Genomic DNA, 18,651 nt, shown 5'->3' on the forward strand with positions numbered 1-18,651 from the left:
GGAGCTCTGTCTGCCTTCCCTCCAGTGGACGTTGTTTCATCTTCATCCGCTCTTGGTGGTCGTCATGTCTGAGCTAGCCAAGAGGGCAAAGCATTTATGGCATCTGATTCCAGAAGGTTCCCTGGGGTGGCCGGGCTGACTGTGGACCTTTCACTCACCGTTCTCTTATTCTATGTTTGTTGGCTGCCTGTTTTGTGCCATGCATCATGTAGGATTTGGCTTATTTGTCCAAGGCTCCCAAAAATGGGATAGTATGTTTTGATTATTGAAAGCATAGCTTAGAGTTAAGTAAAACCAGAGACTTCCTTTGATCACTTGGAGATTATTTTTAGGACTTGATCCATTGGGGGACTGTAGACTGGAAGAGGAGCATGAGAGCTAGTGCTTTGAAAATGACTTCTTCCTTAAGAAACCTTGCTAAAATTCCCTGCCAGCTTTGTGCTGGTATTATACCAAGGGCTACACTTGATGTCTTTCTCCCAGCAACAAAGGTATCTTTGGAGAGTGAAAAGGACCCAGGAAAACCTGCAGGTTCTTAAAAGTAGAATATCTTCTGTGTGTGGCCTGGGCCCTCTGTTGCCCTGGCTCCTTAGTGTTGAATGAAGACAGAACTTTCCACATTAAACATGTGTGTGTGTGTTTGCATGCATGTGTTTGTATGTGTATGTCAGCTATATGCTTTTTCAGTGCAGGTCTGTTTGTCTTCTTGTCTCTTTATATATTATTTTATATAAACTTTAAAAATACTTCATTTTAGTTGAAAGGCAGAGGAAGACAAACATAGACCATCCATTTCTCATATATATTTTATATTTTTGTTTTGTTTTTTAAGATTTATTTTATTTATTTGAAAGGCAGAGTTACAGAGAGGCAGAGGCAGAGAAAGGTCTTCCATCTGCTGGTTCACTCCCCAGATGGTTGCAATGGCCAGAGCTGTGCCGATCCGAAGCCAGGAGCCTGGAGCTTCTCCTGGGTCTCCCACATGGGTGCAGGGGCCCAAGCATCTGGGCCATCTTCCATTGCTTTCTCAGGCCATAGCAGAGAGCTAGATCGGAAGTGGAGCAGCCAGGACTCGAACTGGCACCCAGATGAGATGCCAGCACTGCAGGTGGCAGCTTTACCCCTTAACACCACAGCACTGGCCCCTCTTGTATATATCTTAAATAAGTACTTTTTTCTGTTGAAAAGTTATAGGTGGTAATCTTATATATTTAGAGAAAAATGAAAACTAAAAAGAAAAAAGTAAAAATCCCACAAACCAGAGATCATCTTTATTGGCCATTTTATATTGACCATTTTATCATATCACATTTTTAATATTTTGGATAATGGATAATCAAGCACCTGTGTTTGGATATGTGTGGTGATTGGATTCTTCATAGTTCTGGAGAGCACTCAGGTAGATGTCTCGGGCAGCTTGGCAGATGTGAAGAACACGCATTTTGGAGCTAGCCAGGTTGCCTTGGCCCGATGCCTTCAACCTGTCTAGTCTGTTGTCTCCTCCTCTCATCCCTGCCTCAGTCATGATGGGAAGGTGAAATGAAGAGATGTGGTGGGCTTATGAGCCTCTCCGTGGTAACCATCAGGAGTTAAGTGTTCTCATTGTTTCCTTAGGTTTTACTTTAAGGTGTTACGCTTCTGTGTCGAGATGTGCATGTTTTCAAAGCCGTTAATGGGCCGGCACCGCAGCTCACTAGGCTAATCCTCCGCCTGTGGTGCCGGCACACCGGGTTCTGGTCCTGGTCGGGGCGCCGGATTCTGTCCTGGGCGCTCCTTTTCCTGTCCAGCTCTCTGCTGTGGCCCGGGAGTGCAGTGGAGGATGGCCCAGGTCCTTGGGCCCTGCACCCCCATGGAAGACCAGGAGAAGCACCTGGCTCCTGGCTTCGGATCAGCGCGGTGCACGGGCCGCAGTGGCCATTGGAGGGTGAACCAACAGTAAAGGAAGACCTTTCTCTCTGTCTCTCTCTCACTGTTCACTCTGCCTGTCAAAAAACAAAACAAAACAAAAAACAAAGCCGTTAATGGAGGTTCCTTGATGTGCTGTCAGCAGAGCCCGAGCAGAGTAGCCTGCACTCCTCCTTCCTTGCCTTGCTCTGTATTACTTTTTTGCATGTGAATTATAGACATTATAAAAATGTATCTCCTTTCTATAGAGCTTTGCATTTCTGTAATTTTGGGTAACATTAGATGTTTTTCACAAGTTTGTTGCTGATTTATACTTCTTTTAGAAGTAGGTTTTTTGTTGGTATGTTCATCTTTTCTTACAAGACCTGTTAGGCCAGAGCTGTGGTGCAGTGGGTTAAAGTCTCAACTTGTAGTCCTGGCATCCCATATGGGCGCCAGTTCGCGTCCCAGCTGCTCCACTTCTGATCCAGCTCTGCTATGGCCTGGGAAAGCAGTGGAAGATGACCCAAGTGCTTGGGCACCTGCATGCATGTGGGAGACTGGAAGAAGCTCCTGGCTTCGGATTGGCCCAACTCCAGCCATTGTGGCTAATTGGGGAGTGAACCAGCAGATGGAAGATCTCTCTCTCTCTCTGCCTCTCCTCTCTCTGTAACTCTAACTTTCAAGTAAATAAATAAATCTTAAAAAAACAAACAAACAAAAACAAACAAACAAACAAAAAACAACCCTGTTAGCTTTGGAAGCTATGTCAGAAGTATCTTTCTTCCAGCTTATTGTTTGTCATGAACTTTATTTATGGTACTTTCACTTTTGTTTTGTCTAATGAATGTTTCACATTTTTATGAAGTCCAATCTGTCAATCTCTTTTTTTTCCATCTAAGATGTAATTGGATTATACTTTAAAAGACCTTCTGTTCCATGAATACAAATGTTCTGCTTTCGTTAAAATATATCTGGAATGTGTGTGTGTGTGTGTATTTTAAAATGTTTATTTGTTTATTTGAAAGGCAGAGAGGCAGAGAACCAGACAGACAAGTGATCTCCTACCTACTACTTAATTTCCCAAATGGCTGAAATAGCCTGGGCTGGGCTGGGTCACAACTAGGAGCCTGAAACTTTATCTGAATCTGGGCGGCGAGGACCGAAGTACTTGAGTCGTCGCTGCTGTCTCCCAGGGTGCGCATGAACAGGAAGCTGGAATCAGGAGTGCTGCCGGGACTCCAACCCAGGCTCCCTCAAGCAGCATTTCAGCACTACACCCAACGCCTGCCCCGGCTGCAGTGTGTTTATGTGAAATGTACCCTCTCCCTTTCCCCAAATGCTTATATGAGTACAATCAGCCAGTAACCACATAATGAAAAATCTTTTCCCTGCCCACTACTTTTAAAAGTCATCATGTAATCATTCTTTTACACAGATCTGTTGAAAGAGTTGTTAGACATTTTTTCTTTAAGGAAAGCAAATTTTTTTCTATTTGTTATTCTATAATTCTCAGCTTAAAAAAGCTTTATTTTTCTTTTTTACCTTTCTAATGCCTCTTTTTCTTCTGATTCTTTGCATTCTAGCAAACATTCTGAAACCATTCCCTAAATCCACATCATCGATTTACCTTAATGTTGGGTTGGTTGTCGTTTACTGTTGCTGTTTGCCATGCAAACTTTAATTTTAGAATTGAGTTTTTAGTGTCTTTGTACTAACTTTATTTAACTGTGTCCATTTTTACCTTTCAGCCCTCCCCTGTATCATTTATTTCAACCTGTGTCTTGTTTTACTTTGATGTCTGAGTTCACAGCATTCAGATCTTTCTGGATTTTGTTTACATTATCGAGCAGAAGCTTTGCGTGTGTTTTCCTGAGTGCCTCAGCCCCTGTATTACGTGCCAACATTTGTTGTGCAGGCTTTTCTATCTTACTTTAAATCCAGCTGGAGCACACAGAAGTTTCTGAGGCTTCGCTGTGAGGTTCACCGGGGTAGATTCTCCCTGTGCTGCTGCTTTCCTGCAGCCCATCGAGCGGTGTCCCAGTACGTGGAAATGGAAGGCTTCTGTATGTGATTCCGCCAGCTTTCTGGCCTTCTCAGGTCCATGAGTTGGTGTGGACCCCAGAGCTGAACTGATCTCTGCTGGTCGTGGTGCTGGGAGAAGTGGAGTTCATCCCCGTCAACCTGAAGCGTGCTGTGGTTCTTCCCTTGCCATTCCAGGATGTTTCCCCTTCTATAAACACTTGCCTTGACATGAGGTGACGCGACCCTGCTCACGTTCCCCAGTCTAATGTTATTGGCCACGTTGTCATCTCGGACAGCTCCAGCTGCTCCAGGACATCGTGTGTGTTGGATGGGGCTGTGGGGGCCCTGGGACCATGCATATCTGCATTCTGTTTTTCTGTATTCCTCATTTTCTACACTTTTTCCTAGAGCACCATACATCAGAGCAGTCAAGACGTTATTTCTAAAGGAATCCAAACGTAATAATTGCCTTTTTTCATGATGCCATCTGAGAGCTAAAGGCTCACATGGCCACGAGTAGAAACCACCCCAGACCTAGGAGGCCACAGCCAAACAGAAGCAAGGCAGCCAAGAGGCAGCTTCTCACATGACCCTCAGTGGAGGAGAATAGACGGTGGCCTGACTTGGAGGGAATAGACTGGATGAAGGATTGAGCTTTCCGAAAGCTCGGGAGCTGGCTGCTAACCACAGCCCAAGGTCCCACAGAAGGAAAGTTACCTTTCTCCCTGCTCCTGCCACCGCCACTACATCACCACCACTGTCCCCTGTTGCCACCGCCACCACCACCACCACCATCATCTTTGCTTGTTAGGTGCTCCATGCAGGCACTCCTAAGGTAGGAACTTGAAACACTCAGAGCTTTGGGATCTCAAAACAGAAGTGTAGTACAGAAATGTTGTGTGCTTCCTCACTGCAAATGGGAAGTGACTAAGGTTTTTAAGATGTGTGATTTCAAAGTCAGAAAATAATTAGGTTTGATAGGGAACCCATATTGGAGTGCTTGGGTTGGTAACCAGCTCTGGCTCCTTGTTGCCTCTTCCAGGTCATGTAGACCCTGGGAATCAGTGGTAATAGCTCAAGTAATTGGGCTTCTGCCACCCACATAGGAGACTTGGATTATGTGCCGGCTCTAAGTATTTGGGGAGTGAACCAACAGATGGGAGCTGTGTGTGTGTGTAAGTGAAATTAGAAAAGAGGATAATTAGGTAAACAATTTTTCTTATTGAATTTGTGAATATTTCTACTCTTGAAGAAATTACATGGAAGATAAATGAAGACATGTATGTAGAGAATAGTATTCTGTATGCTTCTTCTGAAAGATGTAATGGAGATGGAGAATGTAAAGGGCTCGAGATTTCAGAGAGGATAGATAGATAGATAGAATAGAGACTAGATAGATATAGGTAGATAGATAGACAGACAGACAGACATATAGATCAGTGGAACAAATATGAGAGCCCAGAAATAGGGCTCACACATACATGGCCACTTGATCTTTGACACACCTGTCAAGGTAATTTACTGGAGAAGGACACTCTTTCTAACAAATGGTACTAGAACAATTGGATATCCATATGTGAATGGACAGAAGTGAATCCTTACCTTATTCTATCTATAAAATTGACTTGAAATGAATCACACTTCTAAACATGAGAGCTGGGGCCAGCATTTTGGTGCAGTGGGTTAAGCTGCCAACTGCAATGCCATTTAGGTACCAGTTTGAGTCCCAACTGCTCCTCTTCCAATCCAGCCCCCCAATAATATACCCTGGAAAGCAAAAGAAGATGGCCCCAAGTCCTTGGTCCCCAGCCACCCATGTGGGAGATGTGGATGGAGCTTTTGGCTTCTGACTTTGGGCTGGCCCCACCCCAGCTATTGTGACCATTTGGAGAGTGAACCAGAGGATGGAAGATCACTCTCCCTCCTCCCTCCCTCTCCTGAACTGTAGCTTTCAAATAAATAAATTTTTAAAAAATAAATATGATATAAAACTTATTAAAAAAAACCTTTGTGACTTTGGTTGAGAAAAGATTTCTTAGAACATAAAAAGCAGGACTATAAAAGAAAAATCTGATAAATGGAAATTAATTCAAATTAAATCCTGCTCTTGATAATATTTATCGGCCGGCGCCGCGGCTCACTAGGCTAATCCTCCGCCTAGTGGCGCCAGCACACCGGGTTCTAGTCCCTGTTGGGGCGCCGGATTCTGTCCCGGTTGCCCCTCTTCCAGGCCAGCTCTCTGCTGTGGCCAGGGAGTGCAGTGGAGGATGGCCCGGGTGCTTGGGCCCTGCACCCCATGGGAGACCAGGAAAAGCACCTGGCTCCTGGCTCCTGCCATCGGATCAGCGCGGTGCGCTGGCCGCAGCGCGCCAGCCGCGGCGGCCATTGGAGGGTGAACCAACGGCAAAAGGAAGACCTTTCTCTCTGTCTCTCTCTCTCACTGTCCACTCTGCCTGTTAAAAAAAAATAAAATTAAATTAAAAAAAATAAAAAAATAAAAAAAGATAATATTTATAAAAAGACAAGCAACAGTTCAGGAGAAAATATTTGCAAGATATGTGTGTGATAAATACTTTTTATCCAGAATGTATATTTTTAAGACTGTTGTAACTCAATAAGACAGCATCTCAATTTTTACAATATACAAAAGATTTGAACAAAACAGTTCACTAAAGAAAATGTACAAATGATCAAAAAGTACCTGAAAACATGACCAGCATCATTAATTCAGATACACACATTTGTAAAAAATGATGCACCACCACATGCCTACTAGAATAGCTAAAGTGAAGAGGCAGAGCACCAGGGGCCAGCCTTGTATAGCAGATTAAGCTGCTGCCTGCAGTGCTGGCATCCCCTGTGGGCTGCTTCATGTCTGATCCAGCTCCCTGCTAATGCACCTGAGAAAACAGTGGAAGATGACCCAAGTACCTGGGCCTCCACCACTCATGTGGGAGACCTGGAAGAAACTCCAGGCTCCTGGCTTCTGTCTGGCCCAGCCCTGGTCATTGCAGCCATTTGGGAAGTGACCAGCAGATGGATGGAAGATCTTCACCACCACCACCACCACCCCTTTCTCTCCATCTTTCTAACTCTGTCTTTCCAATATATAAATCTAAAAAGAAAATAAAAAAAAGAAGAGCACATCATGTGTTGACATGAAGGTGAGGCAGCTGGAGCTCCCCTGCATTGCTGCATTGGGGGGGCACATTGGCGCAAACATTGTGGAACACTATTTGATGATGTCTTATAAAGGAAACCCTTGTCTGTGATCCCGAATGTTTTACTCCCGAGCACTCCTGGTGTTTCTACTCCTGACTGTTTTTACTCAGTCCCCCTTGGTAGATGTATTTTTTATCCAAGAGATGAAAATACTGTTAATATAAGTACCTTTACGCAGGTATTGATAGCAGCTTTATTTGTAACAGCCAGAATTGGAAACCACCCAAATGTCTGTCAGCTTGCGAATGGGTAGACAGATGATGGCGTATGTATAGCATTGAATACTAAGTAATAAAAGGATTAAACGACCAGCACATGTAACTGCGTGGATGGATTTCAGAAGCGCAGTGCTGTGTGAAGATGTTGCCAGGGCCTGGAGGTGGAGGGAGAGAGCTGAGTGTGAAGAGGCACAAGGCACTTTGGGGTCTGATGGAAATACCTGTATCTCGATTGTGGTGATGCTTACGTGAGTGCGTGTGCCTGTCAGATATGCAGCTGTGCTTTCTATAAAGGGTGACTACACTTCGATAAAGCTGACGTTGAAAACACACCCACGCACAGAAGGGGATTCTCAGCCTTACTCCTCACTAGAAAAAAACATACGTCAAAACCGGAGATCAGTGCTTTTGGCCTGACTGGCTAAGATCCGAGTGTTCGATTACCTGTTGCTTTCAAGCATGTGGGCAGGACTGACTCTCAGATATCGGAGGAACACTCGAGCAAATCTTCCAGATTTCAAATGCACAGAGTTTTGACTCAGATGTCATTTTTAGGGGCTGTTTCTTCAGGTAGAATATGTGCAAGGAAACAGTGGTTGGTATCATTGTTTATCACAGCAAAACGCAGGGAGCAATCTTGATTTCCACGGACTATGGTTTATGTGTGTCGTGGAGAAGCTGCATTTTATGTGCTGATGTGAATCAGTTTCATAAAGTATTGTTAAATAGTGCACAAGCCGGCATGTGTGTTGTGCTTCCATTTGTGTTAAAATGCGTGTATTCATATGTGTGTGCGTTGACTGTCAGGATAGGAAAAACATGCGAAAGCTGGTATAGTGATTGCTTATAATTGTAGGATGGACATGGCTTTTACTGTATATCTGTCCAGTTCTGTTGATATCTTTTAACCATGTACATGTATTAGCCTTCTCACTTAAAGAGAAAAAAATAAATCTCCCCAAATCATAATGTGTTATTGTTAGGATTAAGGAGACCATGGATTTCCCATTCATTTCCTCCAGAATGACCTTCCATGTCTTTGAGCAACGCAGCGGTGGGCTAGGTGGTTCTTCGGGAACTGGTCCAGCGTGACGTTTCTGACCAGGGCGTGTCACCCCTGCTTCCAGTCTGGTTTTTGTGTTCTTATGCTGTCACACTGAAGAGGGGATATACTTGTCCCACTGGACCCCTAAGATGCCTTTTTGTGCGCTGGACTGCTCTGCTAGCTTAGGGCCTTCCTGCTAAGCATGTGGTCCAGGAGCTTGACGGGGAGAAGGTTGGAAACCGTGCCTGTGCCACGTTTGCACAAGCCCCAGGAAGCCCTGCACTGAATGAGGGACGCCTCAGTGGGGGACTGTGGATCCAGGCCATGCTCTCTGAAAGTCAGGGAGCTTCGGAGGCTGTGGTCACGTTAGTGTGGATATGAAATGAATTCAAATGGACATGCTCAAGTTCCGAGCCTTGCCTCATCAGTGCTATAAAAAGCCCCTTAGCCGGACTGTGACTTGACTCCCCTCTGTAATGTTACACAATATTCCTGTGGTTATGGAACCCGAATAAGTGAAAACTAATCATTAGTTGGCTAAATGTGGTTCATGGAACAGTCTTCAACTCCCAGACCTGCCGGCCACTGCGTGTTTAGTCCCATGTTCACTCTTCATGGGAGTGTTTCGCAGAAAAATGTGCAGTAAGCTGCGCCTGGCGTCCAGGAGCCGTGCTGTGTGGCAGCTGTCCATGCACCGTTGCACCTTCACGTGGGAGCAGAGCTGCCCTAAGCACAGGGTTTGGGATACACTGTCTGCTGCAGGGAGAAACCGCTTTGGGTGGGAGATAGCATTAGTGCCACCCAGGGTTTTGGATGTTAGGAAAACCCCACCTTTGAGCTTTCAGACCTTGGTTGTGGTCGAACTCTCTGGAATTTATTACTCTGGGGCCCTAGAAATAAGACCAAGCTCTTGGGCTCTTTCCCTTCACTTGTCACGCGACAAGGAAGACTTCATGATTGCCCAGGGTTACCTGTGAATGCTACACAGTGCTCTGCCTTTTGGAGCGTTTCGTGTTTCGAGCTGAGGCCTTTGTCTGTCTGTCTCCAAGTGGGCGTCAGGGGAGCGTACTGAGAGCAGGAGGTACCAGCTGGATCCGTGCCTTACTTGGGGATTACAGGCTAAATCCTTAAGCCATTCCTGAGTATTTGGCTTCTTCCCACCAGGGTGAAAGTGGGTTCTTTCCCAGTAAATGGAAAATGTGCTGTGCCTACCTGTGGCTCTTGCTGCTTTTCCAGCTGAAAGGCTCTTGGCCCTGCGGGAGGAACCGCTTAGCAGGTGATGGCCCAGGGTTCTTGGAGACTCTCCAGAAAAGAGACAGCCTGGTGACTGTCTCTGTTTACCTGGTGTGCACTATAACATGGCATATGCATTATTAAAAATGGAAAACCTGACCTAAGGAGGAAACATAATTTATTGGTTCAGCTGATTACTAACAAGGCGTAGCTGGATCCAGGAGTTCAAAATGTGTCATCGCTAGCTACTATCTCCACTTCTCTGTCTTTGTGGGGCTCACCCTCGGGCTGTACATGGTAGCACCTGGCTGTTACATAACCTCCCAGGGGCGAGCCTGGCAGTTGACAGATAGCTCTTCCCCTGCCTCCTGAGAAAGGCCGAGGTTCTCTGTGAGCGGGCTGGCTTTGGTCTTGGCCCTCCCTGAACCAGGCACCAGCATGGCGGAGAGTGGTGTGGCTTTGATCTGTCAGCTGTGAAGTCAGAGAAAGACGAGGGGAGCCTCCCAGCTGATGATCGGGTGCTATGCAGAAAGGGGGGGGGGATGGAGATGGCGGGCTTTTGCAGGGTCTGCAGCCAATGTGAGGCAACCGGAGTCTCCCACGTGCCCCGAGACATCCTGCCACCCTCCTGTCACTATGTGGGTGACCGGACATGCCTCATTGCCACAGCACAGGCCTCTGTGCTTCCTCCTGCCCGGGCTCTGCTGCTCGAGAGGACTACAACTTCTCTCTCCACTTCTTGGATCACACACAGTTACTTAAACACACACAGTTGTCTGAAATGCCACACGAGAGAGACCTAAGATTTCCTCAAGGCCAATATTATTATGGTGATTCTCCTTGCACATTTGGGGTTAAGGCGGCTTTTAAAAAAATCAAGTCATGGAATCAAACCGTTCACAGTTTAGAAAAATATAAAAATAAAAACCACAATCCCACCACTTTAGCCCAACTTCTATGTTAATTTTAGAGCCTTTCCTTCCAGCCTTCGTTTGGTTGAGTTCGTCATGAACTTTTGTATCTTGATTTTTTTTTTCTTGCTATTACATAATGCAGGCATTTTTGATGTGGCTGTCCATTTGCTGTTATGTAAACGGCAGCAAAATATTCCATCAGGGAAGCACAGTCATTCGTCTGTCATCGGACACTTAGGTTCAATCCTGTTCTGCTTTTTCACTGCGGATGAAGAATAAATAGTGTGTGCTTTTCATTTCTGGAGTATATAACTTTTCTCATGCTTTATTTCCTGAGAACAGCTTGTGAGAAACTGGATTCCTGGTTCAGACGGTAGAAATATTGTGAAGATTTTCAATGCATATTGTTAGGTTGCTTTTGTTAAATGTTACGTTTGAGGTTAAGCCATCTATATCAGAGTGCCAGTTTGAGTCCTGGCTGTTTTTCTTCTGATCCACCTCCCTGCTAATGCAACTGGTAAGGCATCAAATAGTGGCCCAAGTATTTGGGCCATTGCCTCTCACCTGGCAGGCCTAGATTGAATTCCAGGCTCCTGGCTTCAGCCTGACCTAGCCCTGGCTGTTGTGGCCACCTGGGGAGTAAACCAGCAGATAGAAGATCTCTGCTATCTCTCCCTCCCTCTCTGTCACTCTGCTTTTCAGATAAATCAACATATAAATCTTTAAAAAGAAAGAAAGAAAGAAATTAGCAAAAAAAAACCACAAAAAACTGTCACATGTATCTCTGCTGCTTCCAACAATTTATGACTAAATCACTTTTATTACATTATTCCAGCAAGAGATACTTGGATTTTTAAAGATCTTCCCAGTTAGATAGATAAAGTGCACATCACTTTTGTTTTCATTGGGAATTCTGTGATTGCTAATAAGGTTGAGAGCTTTTTACGCATGCTGGTGTATCAGCTGTGTTTTCTGCATTTTAGACCCCAAAACAGCTGCAGAGACGGAAACAGATATCTGCGCCGAGTGGGAGATTAAGACCATCACCAGTGCTCTGAAGACTTACCTGAGGTAGGGGCTTCACGCTTGCAGGCAAGGTGCCAGCCAGTTCCCGTGAAACCAGGAAGAAGGCACTTTCGTTTCTGCCTCCCGAGAGCTGCCGGGTGGGTGGCTGAGATGTGGAGGTGGCTTCTGTGGGGGTGCACTTGGCTCAGCTGGTCAGAGTGCCTGTAAATCGGCCCTGAGTGCCGGGTCGCCCTTAGACTGAGCGGCCACGAGTGATTTAGGAATCTGCTCCTTATGAGAATCACTGGGATAATTAGCCTTGAGCAGAACCTGAAATATGGCCTTCCCTGAGTAATCTGTTAGGAAAACAAGGAATCAGGTGTCACATCTGTTGAGAATGCATTGCAGACCCCATGCATCTTGACAGGTTTGTGTGCTGTTAATGCTGGTCCTTTAAAATGAGAACTTGATGGAATTTTTTGACTCCTTCCACTTAGATTCTAAAATTCTGTCTTGCTGGAGGGACTGTTCTCCTTGTATTAACACATCTGATATTACTGTTACCTCTCTCTATCTCCAGTGGCTGCTAATGGGTTGGTTATTGATAGCTCCTTGCACTCCAGTCTCATGCAGAGGCTGAAATTTTGCTAAGTTAGAAGGGCAGGGTTATAAACACTGTAGTTCAGCCCTATAGTTCTTACGTATGAAAGCAGGGTCTAGTCTTCAATAGACAAAATTGTAATTGTGAATGGTATGAGCCTTTGAACAGTGTTTGTGAGGATGCACTTGGTTAGAAAGAAAAAAAGGAAGCCCGCAGAACAGCACTCAGTGATACAGGCTTGCTTGGCTCTTGGGCCATTGAAGTCAAGTGTGAGACATAATGCAAGGGAGGACAGAGCTGAATCAGGGAATCCAGTGAGAATAAAATCTGAGCCAAGAGTAAAGCAGTCTGCTGCGAAGTGTGGTATTTGATCGGAAGACAGTTCAGTTCTGTAGTTGAACTTAGTCAGACCTAAGAGGTAGAATTTGCTTAGATCATAACTAACATTGGGGATTTGGGCTCTTTGGCCTTCTGGGTTGCATTCATCCCAGAACCACCTACAGCATTTCATCCTGGTGTTTCCAGGTGAGCTGATCCAGGAAGCTACTGGGAGGTCACGAGTTGAAGCACAGATAATTGCAAAAGTGCAGATAGCTGGTTGTTTCTCAGACACATCTTAAAATGCTCTCGTGGGTGCACGATTCTTGGCGTGTGCTAGATCTTTGTGTTAGCATGTTTCTAGTTGTGACTGGGAAACGCGGTTCCATTTACCCGCTGAGGAAGCGAGGGAGTGAAGAGTTGAGGTGCAGTCCCAGGACCCTTTCCCTAGGGAAGTGAAGCGAGTTGCCGTTACTCCCCTGTGCTGGTTGTCCTTGAGAGCTGTCATGTGGCACAGCAGTGTCTCCGCCGCTGTTCCATGGGACTGTGGTGGCTGCCTTGCGGAGCTGCCGAGACTGTCTTTTTCTTCCAGGATGCTTCCAGGGCCGCTCATGATGTACCAGTTTCAAAGAAGTTTCATCAAAGCAGCAAGTAAGTCTCAATCTTGACAACGTTTTAAGAGGAAGAGACTAGGGTTTTCTGTTGGAAAGAACAGTCATTTTCCCCAAATAAATATTATCTGCCCCTTCATGTTCTGCATGTGAACTTCATGCATACACACTCATCACGCATACATACTCAGGAGACGCTGACATGGAATGAAAAATGAAACCAAATCGGGGAGGATAAGGGCCTTGCTACCACATTGAATTTACGGCGGAGGAGAGAGGCTTTGGGGTGGTGTGTTTTGTTTTGTTTTTGAGAAGAAGTAGGTGGTGGATAGTGGGAGAGAAGAGAGAAAAGCAAGTTTACTTTTCTAGTTTTGCTGATAAAATTTCTAGCTTCTTGGGTTTTTTTTTTTCCCCTCCAGCCTTTGGGTAGCATTTTGCAGAATGAATCAGACATTGCACATTGCCCAGATTGGACATGTTTCCCTGAACATGACACCCTTTCTATTACTTCACAGTGCTCTTTCCATCATGACTTCCATTTACAGCTTCTGATCATTCTTCAACTCTATCACCCAGGTCCCTGGCGTCATATTACTTGTATTAAAATACATAGGGCTTAGGTGCAGGCTGCCCTGAGTATCCTGGAATCTGTGTATGTGGGGAGGCCTCCTGTAAGGGGGCGGCTAGGTTCTCTATCAGGTTTAAGTCTGGCCTGAAGCCTCATGGTATTATTCTGTCAATAGCTTGAGCGTCTCCCTGGTTTCTTTTAGCCTTTCGGGTTTGTTTACCCTGTACTACTGGCCTAATTTAGTAGAACCTAATGTTCCGGTGGCCTTCTCTGCTCATATTTGTCCCCATAAAACAGGGACGACAAGGCCATGGGTGGAAGCTGGGAGTGAAGCTGGTGTTTATGTGATTTCTTGCTCCGAGAAATTCCAAACCCATAGCAACCATTCTCTAATTAAACGTCACATCAGTCCTATAAATAGATGTGATGAGTGCCATCAATCCATTTCACAGAGAAGTGAAGCCACTTCCACAAGTTCATCAAGAGAACACGATGAGCCAGGATACAGGTGACACCGTGGCAGACAGCTTTAAACCTCGCATCTGCCATTGCTCGCTTTCTCCCAGGCTGGTCCTCATGCGTAACTTGATAATCATGGGCATTTCCTTTGATTCCTCTGATGCTGTCTCAGAGCGTTATTTTGATATTTGAGCCCCTTGCAATGCTGTGCACGTAAGGTTTGTTTATCAGTTTTCAAGTGCATACAGTTCCTTCTTTCCTTGAAATGAAGTCGTCCCTCCAGGGAGCCAGCTGCGCCTGCATTGCCTCCTGCCCTGGGCATGCACTTGGCTGGCTCCATCCCACCACGTCCTCATCTTGGCTGGAGTTTTGTGATGGTCATTATTTTGCTGACCCCTGTTACAGAAAGCACCACTCGAAGGACTTCTAGATCTGGTCGTGCCGGTCATGCGGTACACACACAAGATACCCTGTAAACCCGGAGAACTTCTCCGTGTATTAGTGCCCACTCTTTGATTTCCCTTGATTTTTGTCTTGTAAAGTGGTGTAGCCATGACGGTGATAAAATAACTACCTCCCTCTTTCCTTCACAGAGCTGGAGAACCAGGAGACTCGGGTCTCTGAAATCCACAGCCTGGTTCATCGGCTCCCAGAGAAAAATCGGCAGATGTTACAGCTGCTCATGAACCACTTGGCCAAGTAGGTTTATGACTGACTGCTGGCCTTTTGCTCACCCCCAGAAAGTTCTTATCTTAGCAGAAAAGCTGGTCTCGGTTCTGCTTATGTTTCTGTCTCCCGCTGTTGCATCAGGTATGCTGGAGGCTTAGGAAAGAAATGTGTGAAATGTTAACTGCAGTGGATTACAGCGGCAAATGCCAGGCGGCCTTCGCGGGGCTGCCGCCCAGAGAAGCAGGCCACCAAGCAGCGTTTGCAGGGGTGTAATTTATCGCTCTTGTGATGATCCGGGGCCAGCCACACAGAGTTTTCAGGACTTAGTTGTTCTTATGATGCTCTAGAACAAACAAGAATACACTGTGGGTTTACGGAACTTAAATTTGGAGGAAGGAGACCTACACTGTGCAGCTGATTCTGTTCTGAAACTGTTGGGTCTCCTATTCCTTAGCTTTTTCCTCTGTCAACTATAAGTAATAGATTTTCCTTGACCCACGAAGTCAGTGACTGTAAAAGTTACTTATATTGAAGCCTTTGCAAAAGTTAAAAGAAGAAAGGACCCATTTGCCATTTGTGATAATCAAAGCTTTCAGTGGGAGCCTGATTTTCCTGGTAGGAGTATTTATACTCTTGGAATGGTTTTGAATTTTTGTGTGCTTACTGTTGCTTGACCCATTAAGAATGGCCTCGCTGACTTCGCTCAGTATGCCAGTCACTGTGTTTAAGTTCTAACCTTTCACTGACTTTGATGGAGTGTTCCTGTTTTCAGGCTGGGGCACAGACACAGAACAGGAGTATAGCAGTCAACCCAAGTCATTAAGCTCTAAACTCTATTGAGCCGTTGTGTTTTACATTTGGCCCTCACCAGCACTTTGCTCATGCCATTTAGGCAGTTCTTTGGGATAAGCTGGTACACATCTGAGGGAGGTTATATCGGTTGGTTTTCATATTGCCATCAAGCCCTTGATACTGCATTTTGGTGGGAAACCGTATGGGTATCATAATGACTTCAGTGGGTGTGATGAAGAAACAAGAGTGTTTTGAATGTCGGTGAGAAGCAATTGAGTGGAGGCCCGGGCTGCTCGGTTGTTTCCCTTGCCAGGCCCTATCAGAATTGCATGGTCAGAGAGAAGCATAGCGGAGAGCACGCAGGTTTGCAGGGAGAATGCTGAAAACATGTCAGCAAATCCTGATGGCGTATGTTTAAAGTCATGGGAACTTGGCTTTGGAAAGTGACTGCAGGTGCTCTGGGTTGGCAGTTGGGTGTCATTTCCTCACCACCCCAAATCAGGCACTTGTTCAACGAAAAACCTAGTTTCTGTCTGAACTGCAGAACTTGGCACCCTTGAGGGGCACACCCGCCCCCCACCCCAGAGAAGGTGGTTCAGGCACACATTCCAGCCTAGCAGGCATGGGAAAGAACGTGACCGTGGCCCCTGAGTCTTATGGGACCTGGAAGCCTGCTGGGAGCAGCTGGCACAGAAGGGTTAGGAACCAGCTGAAAGCTGTGGGAGTCTTTGCGAGCCCTGCAGTGGGAATGAGAGCTTCACTGGACTGAGGAGACCCAGAGTGAGTGGTGTCCAGAGAGCCTGTGTTGAATGTTCCCGGATGTAAATTGCCCTGAGGACTGTTAAGACTCCAGGAAGGGGGAAAACAGTTGAGAAACTGAAACCTTTAAGGTAGATCTCAAAGAGTTGGGCCTACTGGTATGTGGCTTCTTTCCCTTTATTCCCCCTCTCCTCCCTTCATCCTGTTAGTTAGTCCCCCTTAGTTCCTATCTAAGACATGGAACACCCAGAATACAAAAGGTACAGCTATGACCTTGACTTGTTGCCTTCTAAGGAGTTCAAGCCAACTTTGTTGTTGGGCTGATTGATTTCATAGCATTTCTGGAGTGGTGGTAAATCCCATCTTTGATACTGAAAATGATTTTCTTTGTTTCCCTGGCATTTCTGTCTTCATCAAGTTCTCAGGAAATCTCCGTATGGGAGAGCTGTCAGGCTCTAATGTGAGTTGGTCAGAGCTGGTGTTACCATACAAAAACACCAATGCGCAACGTGCTGTGTTCTTTACCTCCGGATTTTAAATGTCCTTGCAGAGATGGATGTAAATGAGTACTGCTAAGTCCAGTGAAGAGTATTTATTTAGGTCTGAAAAAATTCTTTGGCACCCAGAGGAGCTCTAAGATTCCACTTAAACTCTATACTCTGATTTACAGCACCATCTCTATTTTAAAACAGAGCAGTAGGGGGAAAGTAAACTTAGGACAAGAGCTTTATCTAAATCCAGTTTTCTCGGGTCAGGTGTACCCTAGGGTATGGCTAACTCTGGGCCACTCAATGATCAGCTTCCTTCCTCAGTTTCAGTTTCAGGATTGCTTCTGCTGGAAAACCCAGCGTTCAATTCTCTGGTTACCTCCTGTTTGCCTTGTGCATCTCAGACTTCTGCTTCAAAGGGAAGACGTTTTGCATTGTGCATTTTGTAAAGGGCTCTTTTGAAACATTTTCCAAAACTGATTTCCTCTAGCTGTTAAGGAGAGTTAAGGCATTTTTAAATGAATCCCAAGCAAAAATGCATTTAGAAGTACAATGCGTGTGGGGGCAGGCAGATAAAAACTCCAAACCTCTGAAGCAAATGATTACCAGGGTGTATCCAAATCAGAGATGTGGGGTTTGGTTCAGACCTCAGAGTAGACATAAAAATTACAGGCAACCTGTGCATATTTCTGTTGTTCCAGCTTAAGTCTGCTATGAGAATGAGATATTTTCTGTTTGGTTCTTAGAATCCAGTGTACAGTCTGGAGACACGTGTCCCCAGGCATGTTAGGGTCACCTGGGGGTGCTGGTTTACACTGACATTTCTGTGCACCTTTGAGGCTGAAAGAGTCACGTCTCTGCCGGGACAAATCCAGGTTTCTGATTTATTTCTTAGAGAATTATTGAGAACCACCAGCCTAGAAAATGGGCTCTGTGTAAAGATGTTCTAAGGGACAGAAATGGTATTAAGAGCAATATGGATGGAGATTGGAGAGGGTATTAGAAATAGGAGAATTAGTTCAGCACTGTGCTTTCAAAATGAAGATTTTATTGTTATGATTGAATTAGCAGAATAAAATCCTTTTTACATCTCTCATCTTTGCAGCTTGACTTTGTGTTAAATTGGGCTTTCAGCCAATGACTTGGTTTTGAAATCCCTCATACAGCGTTTGTGAGCATGAAGACAGCCCACCCCAGCTGACGTCTCACCTACGGCCTTCTGCCTCCCGTGGCTCCCTTTTCTGAGATGCCTTCCAGTTGTGTGTGATTTTGTGTTTTCATCAGATGGGGTGGTGGGGAGCAGAACCCAGAAAGAAAAACTCTAAGTGTTACAATTGTGGAGGGAAATGAGTGGGTGAGTAATAGAGGCTAATTTCATGGTAGTTTCCTCATGTTTGCATCTTGTGATGACTCCGAGGATGTTGTATATCCCCACACATGCCATTCGTGTGGCTCATCCTAACTTTATAACAGCTGTTTATGCTGTGCGGGAGGGTTTTAGGAGACTTGCCATACAGCAGGAGTAGCTATTAAAAATACCTTTTCACAGCTGGTTTTCCCCAAACACTTATTGAAGAATAAATCTCAGCCTCTTTCGTTTTTCATAGCAATTATTCCTTTGTTGCTAGGGTATTGTCAGAGAGGCCAAGCCCTGTCGTGTGTCTCTGAAGAGACACTGTATCACTTAGGATGCTTTAGGCTGTATGAAGTAGAAAATCCAGTGGCTTAAACAGGGAAGAGCTCTGTTGTGTCATCCCACACAGTCTCAAAAGTAGGTTCATTTCTTGGCTCATGAAGGACCCAGGTTGTTTCCAAGTTCCTGCCCAGCCAGCCTCACAGT

General features: G+C 45.4%; 1 protein-coding gene across 16 annotated transcripts in view; it reads left to right on the forward strand.

Annotated features, from left to right (window-relative positions):
* Positions 1–18,651, forward strand: part of ARHGAP26 (Rho GTPase activating protein 26) — a 448,382-nt gene that overhangs the window by 267,051 nt on the left and 162,680 nt on the right. For 15 of the 16 annotated variants that reach the window (XR_016236253.1, XR_016236252.1, XM_051844367.3 and 12 more), the window contains 3 exons: positions 11,525–11,612; positions 13,058–13,116; positions 14,697–14,802. Coding sequence is in view for 14 of the 16 variants with exons in the window: in XM_051844367.3 (XP_051700327.3) it covers positions 11,525–11,612; positions 13,058–13,116; positions 14,697–14,802 (253 nt within the window). In the remaining 2 variants the exon portion in view is untranslated. Of the gene's footprint in view, positions 1–11,524; positions 11,613–13,057; positions 13,117–14,696; positions 14,803–17,916; positions 18,410–18,651 lie in introns of those variants that run through there. The other variant, XM_089336015.1, reaches the window with a different exon arrangement.

Source organism: Oryctolagus cuniculus, chromosome 6, assembly GCF_051225735.1.
Source record: "Oryctolagus cuniculus isolate XC-2025 breed Fujian yellow rabbit chromosome 6, ASM5122573v1, whole genome shotgun sequence".
NCBI lineage: Eukaryota > Metazoa > Chordata > Mammalia > Lagomorpha > Leporidae > Oryctolagus > Oryctolagus cuniculus.